The following is a 15,308-nucleotide window of genomic DNA, read 5'->3' as shown; positions in this document are numbered from 1 at the left end:
AAATGCAGAGAACAGTATCTAATGTAAATTCTTGTGTTAAATGAGGCCTCCCTTGTTTACCTACACTGTTTTCTTAGAATTAGGCTGGATAATAGTTTTCAGTCAAAAGGATTATCTTATCATCCAGGTACAAATATTCTCCTTATAGTAATTCTCACACGGCTCTCCAATTAACTTGGAATTAATGGGTCCATTACAGTAGCACAGGCTTTCTGGTGTGTACCATTTAAGCTAAGGTTTCAGAACTGGTACAGAATTCCTGAACCAGTAATATAACTTAGAGCAGAGAGACTGTAGCCATGAGCACATTGTCTTTTCTTCACAAGTAAAAAGCCATAGGAATGGAAGGTGTTTCCATTCCAAAGGACAAGATAGATTCCTGATACTTCTTATTCCCATCCTGTATGTGGGGCAAAAATAAACACACCGTATTTCAGAGGGATGCATGTACATGAAAGTAATCTCAGTATAGGCGAAACATGTATGAAGTAGTTTTTAATAAAGATGTGGATTTTATTTTAAATGAGTGCGTTCAATGCATGTGTAGTTGAACTCAGGAGATGCAGACAGTTTACTGATGTAACTGTTATATGAGATGGAGAATTTAACTCCCTCACGTCCTTCTGCCTGTTTCCTTAGTTGTATTTGTGCCCATTTCTTCAGTGTTTGTATGTAGCTCAGCAATTGTGCCTGCAACACATTGTTCTAATGACAAGGAACAACAGTTGGCGTGGTTTATGGAATCTAGCAGCTCTCATCCTAACCTTCCTTACAGAGTTACTGTGAGAATAATATGGAGGGGAGGAGAACTATGTATAGTGCTCCTTGAAGGAACAGTGGAAGAAAAATGGAAAGAATGATAGATGGCTGTTCAGATAAATCATAAAAATTAGTAACGCCACATTTAAAAGGTACATATATGGAACTACTGAGATTTACTAGGTTGATAGTCTTGACCAGGGGTAGTCAAACTGCGGCCCTCCAGATGTCCATGGACTACAATTCCCAGGAGCCCCTGCCAGCGAATGCTGGCAGGGGCTCCTGGGAATTGTAGTCCATGGACATCTGGAGGGCCGCAGTTTGACTACCCCTGGTCTTGACATTCTAACAATATGAAGGTCCATTTAAGAGTGATTTGTCTGTTTGAACTGGCTACCTTATATTACAATATTAGTATCTGTCAAATGCTGACTAGTTTACCATTTTTCATTGGATGAGATATATTGTAATGAATGCTGAGACAATAGTTGCAGTGATATTCTTCTAGAATAAATGCTTTTTTACTAGAGGTTCCCAAAGTGAGCAGTACACATCCCTGGGACCAGTGGAAGGGTCCAGGGGGTTAGTGAGGAATTTGGGGGCAGTAGGGGGTCAGCAGTTTGACTCGTCCTGCTGCAGCTGCATTTTCCTAGTGAGAGATGGTCCAGGGCGGCTTGCCATTGCTTGCCTTTGGGTAGTAGTAAACCTAGGCTTCCCTGATGGTCTCCCATCGCAGTGCTGACTAAGGCCAACCCTGCGTAGTTTCCGGAAGAAAACGACAGTTTCAGATGGGATCATATTTCTGCTGAGCTTCTTCCCTTTCTCAGACTCTGTCCTTCCCAGACTCCACCTCAGATCTCCAGGAATGTCTTAACCCAGCGTTGACAACCCTTCCTGAAAAGTCTCCATCTTTGGAAGACTAGAAAAGCCTTCTCCTGCTTGCTCCTGGCCATGGGATTTTCCACTGCTTGCTTCTCTCTTTCTCTTTCTCCCTAATGAAGACCCAAAGTGGCTATTACAAATGACTGTTACAAAGAACATGTAAAACTACACTGTTTTCCCTCTTCCAGGAGATTCAAAGCTTACTCACTAACTGGAAAGGACCAGATCTTGCAAGCTATGGGGAACTGGTTTTAGAAGGAACATTCCGCATCCAGAAAGCGAAGAATGAGCGAACTTTGTTCCTCTTTGAAAAACTTCTGCTTATAACAAAGAAGAGGGAAGAGACATTTACCTACAAAGCTCATATCTTGGTATGTCAATTGTACTGGTTGAGGGAATGGTAAGAAACAGCATTTTTCAGGGCAGGAGGAGGAGTCTGGATGTATGGTATATAAATATTCAAAAGATAAATGTCAGATGCATTTATTTGAACTGAGTGACCAGATGATCAGATTTTTTTTCTCTGTTGCAGTGTGGTAATCTAATGCTGGTAGAAATGATACCAAAAGAACCTCTTAGCTTCAGTGTCTTCCACTACAAAAATCCCAAGATGCAGCACACTGTTCAGGTATTTTAAAAACGATGTAATATGGCAACTATGCTCTGAAACATGACATTAAAGACAAGATGTTCTATGTCTATATCCTTTGAGCAGCCCCTACACACAACTGGAGACAGTGGGATCCTCCACTCTACCAGTATTTCTGACAAAATTTGCCCTCTGTTAATGCTCATCACCATCCTTTCTCTAGTAATTAGAGTTTTTGTAATTTTTATTTTCTAATTTTTGCAACAGGCTAGATCACAGCAAGATAAACGCCTTTGGATTCTTCATTTGAAGAGATTAATTCTAGAAAATCACCCAGCCAAAATTCCAGCTAAGGTAAATATTAGCATTTTTATTTGTAAGATGTGACTTTTCCCATACACATTTATTCTAGCTGTGCACATGGGACTCCTTCCTTTGCATTGCAATGACTGACTTCATGAAGATAGCTCTGGAACAGACATTGAGGCCCTCTGGCACAGCTGGTAAGTGCCTTGTTTAGTCAGTAGGTCTGCGGTAGAGAGAGGAATTGGCCATGTATGTGTGCTTGAGGTCATGCATTCACCTGGTCTTTTAAAGTGAGTGCATTCTCCACTTCATTCTCTAGCAGTTCCTGGGATGCTATGGACAGAGTGCCTCCTCCTGGATGCAGGCAGTATTGTGCAGAGTCCCGTCCCCGTCCACCCCCATCACCAGCATGAAGAGTTTCCTCTCTCTTTCCCAGTTCAGCCCTATCTGATTCAGTATAAAGTAACCTCATAGGTGTGTTCATGTGAGAAACTGGCTCTGAGATGTACAAATATCGTTCAGAGAATGTTTGTCCACACTTGTTGTTTTCTTCATCTTGATCCTGTGTCAGATCCATATACACAGTTTATTGTTTGGTTCAAAAGCATTTTTATGTGCAAAACACCCTCACGATTCTTCCTCATAACTAGTTTGGGACAAATTCTGTCTTCTTTCATAACTCTTTTTAGAAACCATCCATATGGATGGGAGTAGGGGGGGGGTCTGAGATATAGCACATTGGTTATCATTTCATTTCCTTGAAAGTCCATCTCTCTTGAATTGTTATAAACTGCTCTGTTTAGCTGCGTATACCTATGTATAAGTTTTATGAATTTCAGATCTTTTGTTCTGCTTGTCGTAAACATTTGAGAAGCAGAAACAGTGCTTTTGGTGCTGAATTCAGATTATCACAACATCCAGAAACCACAAAACTTGTTTGAATAAATCATATCAAATATTGCTGGTGATGGGGGAGAGGAGAATAGTCCTAAAATAAATGTTCCTTTTTTGTGAAAAGCTATGATATTAAGTTTTTCAACAGTAGGCCTTGCTCAGGTATGATCCTGAGTGTGATGGGTCTACTCTCTGACTTGCATAGAATTAGGCTCAGTCTGAGGGAGTTTGTCTGTACTTTACTCCATAATCTGTATGCCATTTAAGATGATCTTGTACAAATTTACCACATGTTGTTTATCTAAATCCACTGCTTAGTGCTCTGTCTTCTGTGTAGCTGCATTTTTCAGACATCTTCATAGGATCAGGAGCTGAAGGACGTGTTTGTACTCTCATTTCTCAGCCACAGTGGAAGGGCGTAGAGATGATATCAGAAAGTCCTTGCCTTTGTAGAACTGATATAATCTCTTTCCTAATGTAATAATGCTGTTCAAACAACTACATTCCTGTGGCGTCTTAAAGTCTCAGTAATATATTGCAGCATGAATATTCAAGAGAATCATACATTTACACATTGGATTATAATTTTAAGAAAGGGAAAGTTCATTGTTATAGGATGTGAAGGAACTGTTGGTGATGCTGTTAAAGCAATGACTACACTGATGTGTGGCAGTGCTGCTTTTCTAAGGCCCAACTCTTTTGTCTCTTTTATAGCTGAAGTTGTGCAAGGGTGACACCTAGTGGGAAACTAGCTGACTTCATTGATCTTATGGTATCTTGGAGTGATTCCAAACAAGTCAATTGTAGCAAAGTGACTATCAAACATACATCCTTCTCCATTGTTGTTCCTCTATATATTTCTGAAACAGCCTAGGGGGTGGGATGTGTCCGACTGTCCAAGTTGGAATAGGGCCAATCAAGGTGTAGCCAGCTTTGCCCTCATTGGCCCTGCCCCTGAAGCTCCTGCTCTCTGGCCCGGGACTCTAGCCTCTTTGCTCTCAGACGCCTCAGTGCCTGGAGCCAACAACAGGTTAGAGGAAAGGGCCCTGGGCAAAGGGTTGTGGTGGAGGGCTTGCTAACGAGAGCCTCTTGGCCTGCTAAGCTGTGCCTGCTCAAAACGGCCTCCCAGCTTGCTGACTGCCTGCTAAGGAGCTCTGTCTTGGCCCTGCTAACGAGCTGCCCAGCCCCCACCCACCCCACTTGATTTGGCTGCGAGCTGCGGCCCAAGGCCTCCTTAAGCTGCTTGGCCAGGGGCCAGGGGAGGGCACCTTTTCAGGGCCCGTTCTTAGGAACGGGCTTTGAAGCTAGTTCAATTATAATGCTAATTCCAAATGACACCAGTAGTCATCTGCAGTTGTGCCTCAAGCCTATTTTTTGCCCCCCCCCCTTATTGTGAAATAGAAGCACTATTCTGTGGTGTGGATGGTCCTTGCACAGCAATTCCATCATTTTCTTGAAACAGTATAACAAATTTTGAGTCCAGTAGCACTTCTTTGACCAACCAAATTTTATTCTAGGTATAAGCTTTCATGTACATGCACACCTCACCAAATACAACATGTTTGATGTGATTACTCTTTGGAGGTGTTGGGGGGGCCTGCTTTGGCTTTAGTAACTGTTTTGGTTAATCTTCTTTTTAGTTACCTGCAGCGTTCAAGCAGTACAGCAACAGCATTTTTCCTTTTTTCCTGAAAAAATTCAATAGGCACTATAATGGCATTAAGAAACAGCACTATTTTTTTGTTTTCCTTGCAACATCTGGACAAACCAGTGACAGGTTCTCTAGAGTTAGCTGAAATTGAGAGTTGTACACAAGTTGCTCACTGGGAACTGGATATAAGATTAATGGTTTGGGTGTTTGTTTCTTTGTCTGTTTTGCATAATAACAGTGTGGGGTTACAGAAGTTGAGAGATGGTGCGATGAACTAATAGTGCAAACTGGCTCCTGATTTAAGTGCAATAGGTTAATGGAGGCATACCGAATCTCCCCCCAGTGTTGACAAGTAAATCTTGGGTGTGAGTTATTCCAGTGATGCAGTATCTAGAAATGTTTGCATCCTCCATTGTAATCCTGTTTTTTTTTAATTAATTCATCTCATGATACAGATGAGGTGGTTCTAAATGGCAAAGTAACATGTGATTCTACCCCATATCTGATACTAATGAAAATGATATATACAGTTTTCAGAGAAACCTCACAGCTAATGCACAATTTCTGTTTTATAGGCCAAGCAAGCAATTCTCGAGATGGATGCCACCTGTAAGTGTGCTTCTTTCAACAGTTAAGTAAGAAACTGTGAGGGAAAAAGAAACAATTTGAAGGGAAAATATGCAGGAGCCAAGAGGGAACACAAATATTAACTATCACCAAGTTTTCCTCCTGTTAGGTGAGGTTGATGCAGTTATGAGATCATGTGTTGTAGACTTCAGTTCATGCTCTGGGACAACCTGCTGTCAGTTAGCCTCAGCCGCCACCTGCAGTTTGTGGATGATAACACATGCCTACCTTACAGGGCCTTTGTAAGAATTACATAGATTGAAAGTATGCTCATCTAATTTGGCCCTGTCTCCCTCAAGCCTGCCTCAAGCCTGCTTGTCTTACTGCTGCTTATTGTGGTACATACACAGAGTGAGAATGACTCGACAAATGCCAAGCATATTTGCAAATATATATTATATATATACAAAAAATTCATGGACAGTGATTGGCTACAGTTCCCTGCTAGTGTTTTCTTAGTTCAAGTTTTTTTCTGAGAACTTTTTCAAGTTCAGTAGGATAAACTGGGAGCATTGAAAAAAATCCTATGAAATATTCTCTGGAAAGAATGAAATATTTTCAAGGCAATATTCTATTCATTCCAAGTGTATGACATAGCCTTTTTAATGTAAGATAATCTATAACCTTCAGTAGTGATAATTTCTATGTATACTGTTTTATTGTTTAAAACTGACTAATCTTGTCCACAATTAATATGGTACCATGTGTATTATGCTGATGATAATACATATAAAGTTAATGCAAATAAATGGGCTTTTGACCTCTAGTTTCCAAATCTGAAATTTTACATCTCAAGAAGAGAAACCATACTCCCATTTCATAGACATGCTCCACGTTGGACTAGATGAAGCCCTGATCTGAACTAGCAGGACTCTCCTTATATTGACAATACAGAGAAGGGTGTTTATCTGCACGAATAATGTTTTATTACTTATGCTATCCTAGGCCTAATGCTTATATGGATATATGAACCGGTAAAATGAGTTGTTACTACTAGGGCTGGGTCAGAACTCAGCTCAATATTTTGTCTGCCTTTCTTTACTTCTTCAGACTTTTCTCATCTTTTGTTTTATCTGTCTTTAAAAGTTGTACTGGCACTGCTGTTTGGTTGCACCACATTTATAGGCTGCGCTTTGTAATTATATCATCTTGCTGTACTGAATGATGAGCTTACCCAGCCATAGCCAAGATGGAGCTACATTAGGAAAACTATGCTTTAAAAATGTTTCATTTAATTTTTGATAGTTGCGATCCAGCCTGTGTAACTTGAAAATAAGACTGCATTGCAAAATAAAGTTTGAGGGTTTTGTTCCACTAAGGCAACATACAAATAACAAGAGAACGCAAGTTAAGGCAGTTGCAGAAACCATTTGAAGCACTTACATTGTTTTTGCAATAGGGAGAATGTCACATCTGATGTATCCATTAATACTTAACTACCACTGTTCACTACTGTTTCTCTCATTGCCTTATAGATCACCCAGGATTCCATTTTACTCCAGAAGGAGAGACAAAAGCATTGAGTAATTATAAAGAAGGAATTGCCCCACAAAGGGTGAGAAGGAAATCAGGTAATAACGAAGTTTACTATCATTGTTTTTCAAAAAAACACTCAAAAAATATTGACAATGTCATACACTGTACTGACCATGCAAATCTCTGGCATAATTGAGCAGTGACACAGATCTTCACTCCCATGTAGAGACTAATTATAGATGATTGGAAGTGGTTGCTGAATGGCTACAGCAGAGTCACCTGAAACTCAACCCCTCCAAGACGGAGGTCCTGATGCTGGACAGGAAGCATACCCACTTTGGCTTAACATTGTTCCCTTGACCAGAAATTTGGACATGATCATGGATGCCTCCCTTTCAACGGAGGCCCAAGTTACAGGTTTATTCTGCCCAGCATTTTACCATCTTTGCCAGGAGAGGCTACTAGCGCCCTATCTGCCCTCGGTCTGTCTGGCTACAGTGATTCATGCAACGGTCACCTCCAGATTAGAATTCTGTAATTTGCTCTACACGAGCCTACCCTTGTGTTTGACCTGGAAATTACAGCTGGTGCAAAATGCAGCTGCTAGGGTCCTCACTAGTACATCTTGGAGGGCCCATATCCAACCTGTGCTGAGGCAGCTGTGTTGGTTGCCAGTTGTGGCCCAGATCAGATTAAAGGTTCTGGTATTAACCGTTAAGGCCATCCTCATCTTGGGCTCTGCCTATCTGAGGGTCTGCTTCTCTGCTTCTCTCCTTATGCCCCCTGCAGGGTTCTTTGCTCTGCGGGTGCTAATCTGCTTGTGGTCCCTGGCCCCAGAGAAGCACACCTGGCCTCAATCCGGGCCAGGGCCTCTTCAGTTCTGGCTCCAACCTGGTTGAATGAGCTCCCGGAAGAGCTGACGGAGCTGTCAGGGCCGTCAGGGCCCTGACGGAACTGTCTCAGTTCTGTGGGGCCTGCAAATTAGAGCTCTTCCACCAGGTCTTTGGTTGAGGTCAGGATCAGGAACAACTGGAGCCCCTTCTCCAGCCAACGTTATTCCATCTTGAGAACCCCCACCCTGTTGTGATTGACTGTAGATAGGGGAGGAATGGAGATTATGCCACTTCTTGTGTTTTATGCTATTAAGGAGTTTATGATTGGTTTTATAGGGGCTTTTATCTGTTTTATGAAACCTGCCATGAGTCCATGGAGAGACTCCATGGGATAGAAATAATAAATAACTATGACATTACAGAAAAAGGGGAGGCAAAATCAGAGAGCAGTCCTAGCAGCATCCATTAAGCATGTCTAGGAAGATCATTTTGGACTTGTTAGTCAGACTTAGGAAGACCGTCTGCCTCACTGTCATCAGAAGGTCAGCAGCTCAATTGCTACTACAGCAGAGGTTCTCAACCTTCATAATGCTGTGACCCTTTTACAGTTCCTCATGTTGTCGTGACCCCCAACCATAAAATTCTGCAAGTGTTCTTTCATAGAAATTAAACCGAAACTGACCAATGGCGTGAAGATCCATCGTTCACAATTGTATAGAAATTGTTCTTTCTGGGGTTTCTCAGTTCAGTTCTACCTCTTGTCCCACCATGCCAATCTCGCTCTTTTCCGCTGCTCCAGACAGACAAACGCTCTATCTCGATCTACCCCACAAGGCTGTTGTGTGAATGGCACCCCTCTGGCCAAGCTGCTTGCTCTGCTGCAACCCCTGTGAAAGGGCCGTTCGACTCCCAAAGGGGTTCCGAACCCCAGCTTGAGAACCACTGTACTACAGGGTGTGTGTGTGTGTGTGTGTGTGTGTGTGTGTGTGTGTGTGTGTGGACAGAGCTCTTTCCATCATGATATGGGACTGGAATTAGATGGAGGACATTTGGGTCAGGAGGGCAGATCCTTAAGCCTCTTCAGCCACATTTTTTCCTGACTTGTTTCCATGTATTCTCAAAATCGGTGGGGTAACTAAACTGTGAAGCCAGTTAACACTGGGCCTTAAGAGTCTTCCTTTTGTCCTAAGTATTAAGGCTTCCTTCTCCACCATTCCTGGGAGCCTGCTTTGTGCAGTGATTTTTTTCTGGACCGTAATATACCTGAATTGTTTTTCTTTTCTTTTCCAGAACCTTCATCCAGAACTCATAAAATCATAAAGCCAGATGGTAAGTAATAGTGTCGAAATATGGAATTTTAAAAACTATAAATACCTAGTACATCATGCAATAATAAATACTTGGCACATGTCAGACTAATTCCATGTAAATATTTAATAACTACACCCTATACATCCTAGAGCAGTATCTAGGCCAATCTGCTATAGTAACAAAGTCATCAGGCTGGCATCAAAAATGGTAAGGTGGAGGAGGGGAATGGCCATTTCAGAACTTACAGTCGCTCAAATTCAAAAATAGCAACACAAATACTTCAAAGGGAATCTCAGTGTGAAACTGCTCGTTTTCCATTCATTTGTTTCCAGTCACTTCATCTTTACAAAAAACTGAAACGTATGATTATTTGATTTCCTTTTTAATTTCAGAAATGGGTCCAAACATACAAAAGGTAAGTTATATACATTCTCCTCCTGTCCATGAATGGGAACTGCACTGTTCGTTATTCATATCCATGATAGAGAATTATTTTAGCTTTAGAGTTTTGTAGATACTTTGCTTTTCCCAAAAATTCCAGCAGTGTGTATACCCTCAGACTTAAACTTTCTCCATTTTCCCCCTACTTTGTTGGAAGAAAATTTTAACCCTTTTTTAATTGCAAAGGGCCGGAGGGAGGGAGGGTAGGTGGGGGATACATTTTAAATGTTGTTTTTGTATTTTAGCTTGTTTTATCTCTTTTTTTATGCTGTACCATTGTAACTCATCCTGGAACCTTTGGGTGAAAGGACAGGATAGATCCATAAATAAATTTAAAATTTTTAATTGTGCCTGTGGCACAAAATGCAAATGGCTCCCTCACATATAAACACTAATTAATCTGAGGTATAATCCACCAGGAAGCTAAACAAGCCATACTGAAAGGAAAGGAATCAAGCAAGAACATACATTATGTTCAAGTATCAGATCTGCCTGTGTCTTGTTCTGCCACCCATAATGGCACTCCATCTTAACTTACCTGTTGTACATCATGGTACAAGGTAGAAAAATAGTCAAAGGGACCATTCTGTAAAAACTACACTTAAGAGCTACTCCCAAGCCCACAGGGTGCTTGAAGATTGTTGTTTGGCTTTTCATTTGACTTGTGCCTATCACTGTTATGGTATAAACCACTTTCCCTGCTCTGGGAGTGGTCATGGCTTGGTGGTAGAGAATCTGCTTTGCATGCAGAAGGTTGCCAGTTTAATCCCTGGAATCTCCAGTTCAAAGGACCAGGCAGTAGGTGATGTGAGAGACCTCTGCCTGAGACCTTGGAGAGCTCCTGCCAGCCTGAGTAGACACGACTGACTTTGATGGACCCAAGTTCTAATTTAGTTTATAAGGCGATTTCATGTGTTCATGTGAACATTACAGACTTGGGTTTCTAACCTTTATACAAATAATGTACTGAATGTTGGCAACTTATAGTTTTCATCAATTTGACCAAGTTAGCAACAATGGAGGAGTGTGGAGAAATTTTAGGCTGGTCTGCAGCCTTATGAAATTGCCAGGTTGAATTTCTGCTGATATTAGACAAAATGGACAAGCTGGAACTGAGGGCTGGACCCCAGGATGCAATGCTGCACATTCATGCAGAGGAGGAAGAGGAATGGAACAATAGCCTGGAAGGGGCAGAGACAGGGACCTTTTGCTGAGAGATATAAACTAGAAAGAAACAGGAACTGATATGGAAGTGGTCAAGCGTGGTGTCCCCTGCCAACAACCCACCTCATCTGAATCCACAACAGGAAATTGCCAGGATCAGCGATGTTTCAGGCAGGGTTGGGATGTAGCATAAGAATGGCATGCTCAGTGTAACAACATCCACTTTTCTCCAAGCGGATCAGTATTGAAGGAGCCCTGCTGTCTCAGGCTGAAGCTCTTCTCAGTCCCAGGAAAAGGCTCTCATTGAATCACAAAGGACTCGAGGCTGATGAAGTCGTCTACGGTAGTAACCGAGAAGACAATATTCTTACAGGCATTACAGACCAGACTGATGCTGATGATGAAGAAGAAACTGAGCAGGTAGCATACCTACCTAAAAGCTGTGTAAATGGTATTTCTGTTTCAGCCAAGGGGATGACATGAGGGATGACAGACATTTGTAAGGCACTCATTATCTATCTGATATTGAATGTTATTGTCTGAGTGTGGATACTGAAGGCACATAGCAATATTATTACAAGGTAGCAGAAGGTTTCTCCCATTGGTACACCCTGTCACCATGGCCGCTGCTGGGGCCAGGAATGAAAGTACCTTGCAGATGGCTCTTTTTTTCCATTACTAGTTTCAGGTGAGGTGGGGAGTCCTTCTATACCTTCTATAGTAAACAATCTATACTATATTACTCCTGTCTAAGCCCATTGATGTCAGTAGGCTTAAATTGGAGTAGTTCTATGTAGGATTGTACTGTTAAGTCATTGGTTAATGCTTTCTGTTTACTTTTCCAGTATTCCAGCAGTTTCATTTAGTAACTTGGGATTTATTCCAAAGTGTTTATTAACTCAGTGCACTAATATTTAGCACTTCTTCATATTTATAAAGTATGCATTCTGATAATAGAAAAAGTTATTAAAGATAGGGATAGCTTCACAGCTACTGAATATCAGAGCAGCATCTTCTTAAACATTCTTTATAGAACCTACCATCTGATCAATAATCAATGTTCAGTTATTAATGTTGCATATTACATTCACTTTTCAGACTCCTGACAGTTGTAAAGACCAGCACAAAGCTCTGACACTGATCAAACTTGGTTTTGACTGATGGCTTTTCAGTATGAAGAATTGTGCATCCTAGCATAACGTTGTTGTTTTTTTTTTACAGCAGAGCACACAACAAAATTCACAACAGAAATCAAAAGGAGGCCGCAAAAGGCTTAACAGTCAAGTTGCTGAAAATGTTGAAAAAAGAAGAAGTGTTAATCTTGGCAAATGTGAAATTCAGGTACTTAAAGCGAGCTATGGATGACTTTGGGCTAGACAGTACTGTCAACCTAAACTAACCTATCCTCACAAGATTGTTGTGAGGATAAAATGGAGAATGGGAAACTGATATAAACGACTTTGGGTCCCCTTTGGGGAGAAAAGATATAAATGAAATAACTAAAATCAATAAAACATTATGGAAATTTTGCTTTGTTTTTTAAAATGTCCGCTTATTCTAGTTTTAGCTGCTTCAAGCACTTTTATGAAAAGGTGACTAAGAAACAATATAATCAAAATAATTTTAGTTAAATAATTTTTACTTACAGCTGCTTTTTATAGAAGTTACCTGCTTTACTGGTAGGTTGTTTTGTTTACAGTTGTGTTCTGTCTTAAACAGTTTTAGCAGTAAGAGTGGCCTATAAATAATTTAAATAAACCATGTACTCTTTTTTTAAATCTTTGTAGACCTCCAAGGATGCTACAGTTGAAGAATCTTCCCAAGGGAACACCAGTCTTCCATTTTCCAGCAGTGGAGGCAGTCACACACCTAGACAGTTTACACCACCAAACAACTCATTTATGATGAATATCTTGGGGAGAACAGCAGCTGTAAGAAACATCTGGACAGACCATCAGATCCGGCAAGCCTTGTTCCCAACCAGACGCACTGCTCAAGAGGCTATAGAGGATGAAGATGATTATCAGATGTTTGTACCATCTGTATCTTCATCCAACTTAGCTTCAGTTGCATGTGAAGAGAGGGTCCCTTCAAGTCGTCCTTGCAGTTGGCATGTAGGACTATCTCATCAAAGTGAAACTTCCAGCACTAACTCCCACAAAATTGTGAGGCGGGCCAGCAGTGCTGGTGAAAGGAAAACCTCTCCATGTGGTCCAAGGTACAGAAAAAATGACCTCAGTCAAAATGCTTCTTGGAATGAAATAAAGCATTCTAGATCTGACATGGAAAATCTGCAGGCTTATCCAGAATCTTTAGAAGAACTGACCATCGATGACATAGATCATGTCTATGACAATATCAGTTTAGAAGATCTGAAACTAATGGGCCTGGTTCGGCGGGAAGAATCTGATAACGCTCCTCAAGGATCTGCAAGAGACTCACTCTATGAGACCCAAGACCAAGAAGTTGCCTTCAAGAAAAGACCAATTCTTCATAGCAAGACCACTGTTTCTCCTAACAGAAATGAAGCTGTGCCCAAGAGAAGCTCCCCAGCTGTAAGCAATAATGATCTAAGAATAAGTGAGGAGAACATTTATGATTCCATAATGCTCCCAGAACAATCATTGCTAAATTTCAAATGTGATCATCTTAAGTGTTCTAAAAAGAGAAGTTTTCTGGGCCTAGAAACAGATTTTGCATGTTGTGACCATCTCCGACAATTTGTTTCTGAAGAAAGTCTCCAGTTCAGTGAGGATGAAAGCCCATATCATTATGTTCCATTAGATCATGATTATTTGAGCTTACTGGATAGCTCCTCCAATTCAGACTCTCTCTCACATAAATCTGCCGCAGATAAATTATCAGAAGAAGTAGATGAAATCTGGAATGATCTGGAGAACTACATCAAGAAGAATGAAGAAAAGACACGTGACCATGTTCTTGCAGCTTTTCCTGTATCTAGAGATGACATAGATAACACACATACTAGAACGACTTGTGAATTGAGTAAGGATGTAGAACATTCATTGTCTTCTCTCTCACTACCGGAAACATCTATTTTCCCCAAAACTCTACCCAACAAAGTAGCCAGATTAAGTGAAGCCAACCTTCAGTCTGAAGCATCATGTAAAGCAAATTCACTATTAAGTCTCAACAGATCTTCCTTCTCCAATGAGATAGCTTTTGTAAATGGTCTCTATGAATCTGCTAATCGTTTTCTATGCAGTACAAATTCAGAGTCTGCTGACAATGAAGTGGATTCTGTAGATAAAACCAAAAAACGGGTCTTCATGATGGCAAGACAGTACAGTCAAAAAATTAAAAAAGCAAACCAGCTCTTGAAAATAAAGAACCTGGAACAAGAACAACTTTTGAGCCAGCAACAGAAAATGAGGCACAAGGATTTGGCAGCCATTTTGGAAGAGAAGAAACAAGGTGGTCCTGCCATTGGTATGATACCATATTTTATTTTTCTTTTCTTATAAATATCAAATGAGATTGTTTGCTCAGATTTAACCCACATGAGAGCTGACTAAAATGAAGTGTTCTCTTGTGTGAGCAACAGATGTAAACTGCCTTTTATTTATAATTGTTAGTTTAAACTTAAACCAATGGACATTATCTGTTGTCACAGAATATGCACAAGGCCCTTAGCATTACCATACGTTATACTCATTATTCAGAGTGATAGTTTGTTGGTAGCTGAATTGGAGAAGCCTTCTTGGTATTTGTTTATTTGATTTATCCCTTGCCTTACTCCCCAGTGGGTACCCAAGGTAGCTTACAGTGTTTGCCTCTCCTCCATTTTATTCTCACAACCCTGCAAGGTAGGTTAGGATGTGGGTGTGTGACTAGTTCAGTGTTGCTCAGCAAGCCTCTGTGGCAGGTTGGGGATGTGAACCAGAGTCTCCCAGATTCTAATCCACCACTCTAGCTGCTGTAGCACACTGGGTCAACTGTATTCCTCATAATGTGACTAATATGTCAGTATATTGGAGGAATTGTCTTTTTTATATTTCGATATTACACCAGTATCCTATCTCCCTCCCACTGCAATTACCTGACTTTCTGCTATAGGCAACATTCCCCCTCTCAAATGTTTGAGATATGAAAGACGGGCTTTCTGAATCTTTTCTCCTTTGGGGGAAAAGTAGCTTGGGGAAGAATAGACAAATTTTGGACAGACACATGGCTGCGAAAGAAAGTCTGCTTCCTCTCCCTGCTGATACTCCTCAAAGCTACCTGCAATAGTCCAATCCGATAGAGCCAGAATAGAAAAGAATTGCATAACATGTAATTTCATCTTGTCATATATCCAAGTGCTCTAGTTGATCCACCAAACTAGCTTGTAAATATGTTTGCAAACTACAGATCA

At 40.9% G+C, this 15,308-nt stretch overlaps 1 protein-coding gene across 9 annotated transcripts in view; it reads left to right on the top strand.

Moving 5' to 3' along the window:
* PLEKHG1 (pleckstrin homology and RhoGEF domain containing G1) overlaps positions 1-15,308 on the top strand; it is a 167,264-nt gene that overhangs the window by 146,297 nt on the left and 5,659 nt on the right. For 8 of the 9 annotated variants that reach the window (XM_077349891.1, XM_077349854.1, XM_077349865.1 and 5 more), the window contains 10 exons: positions 1,830-2,012; positions 2,174-2,269; positions 2,498-2,584; positions 5,657-5,711; positions 7,184-7,279; positions 9,308-9,346; positions 9,721-9,743; positions 11,168-11,353; positions 12,155-12,274; positions 12,721-14,383. In XM_077349891.1, coding sequence (XP_077206006.1) covers positions 1,830-2,012; positions 2,174-2,269; positions 2,498-2,584; positions 5,657-5,711; positions 7,184-7,279; positions 9,308-9,346; positions 9,721-9,743; positions 11,168-11,353; positions 12,155-12,274; positions 12,721-14,383 — 2,548 coding nt within the window. The remainder of the gene's footprint in view (positions 1-1,829; positions 2,013-2,173; positions 2,270-2,497; positions 2,585-5,656; positions 5,712-7,183; positions 7,280-9,307; positions 9,347-9,720; positions 9,744-11,167; positions 11,354-12,154; positions 12,275-12,720; positions 14,384-15,308) is intronic. The other variant, XM_077349881.1, reaches the window with a different exon arrangement.

This window comes from Paroedura picta, chromosome 1 (genome assembly GCF_049243985.1).
Source record: "Paroedura picta isolate Pp20150507F chromosome 1, Ppicta_v3.0, whole genome shotgun sequence".
NCBI classification, from domain to species: Eukaryota; Metazoa; Chordata; class Lepidosauria; order Squamata; family Gekkonidae; genus Paroedura; species Paroedura picta.
The sequence above is the reverse complement of the archived record's forward strand: the minus strand, read 5'-3'. Positions and strand labels throughout refer to the sequence as shown.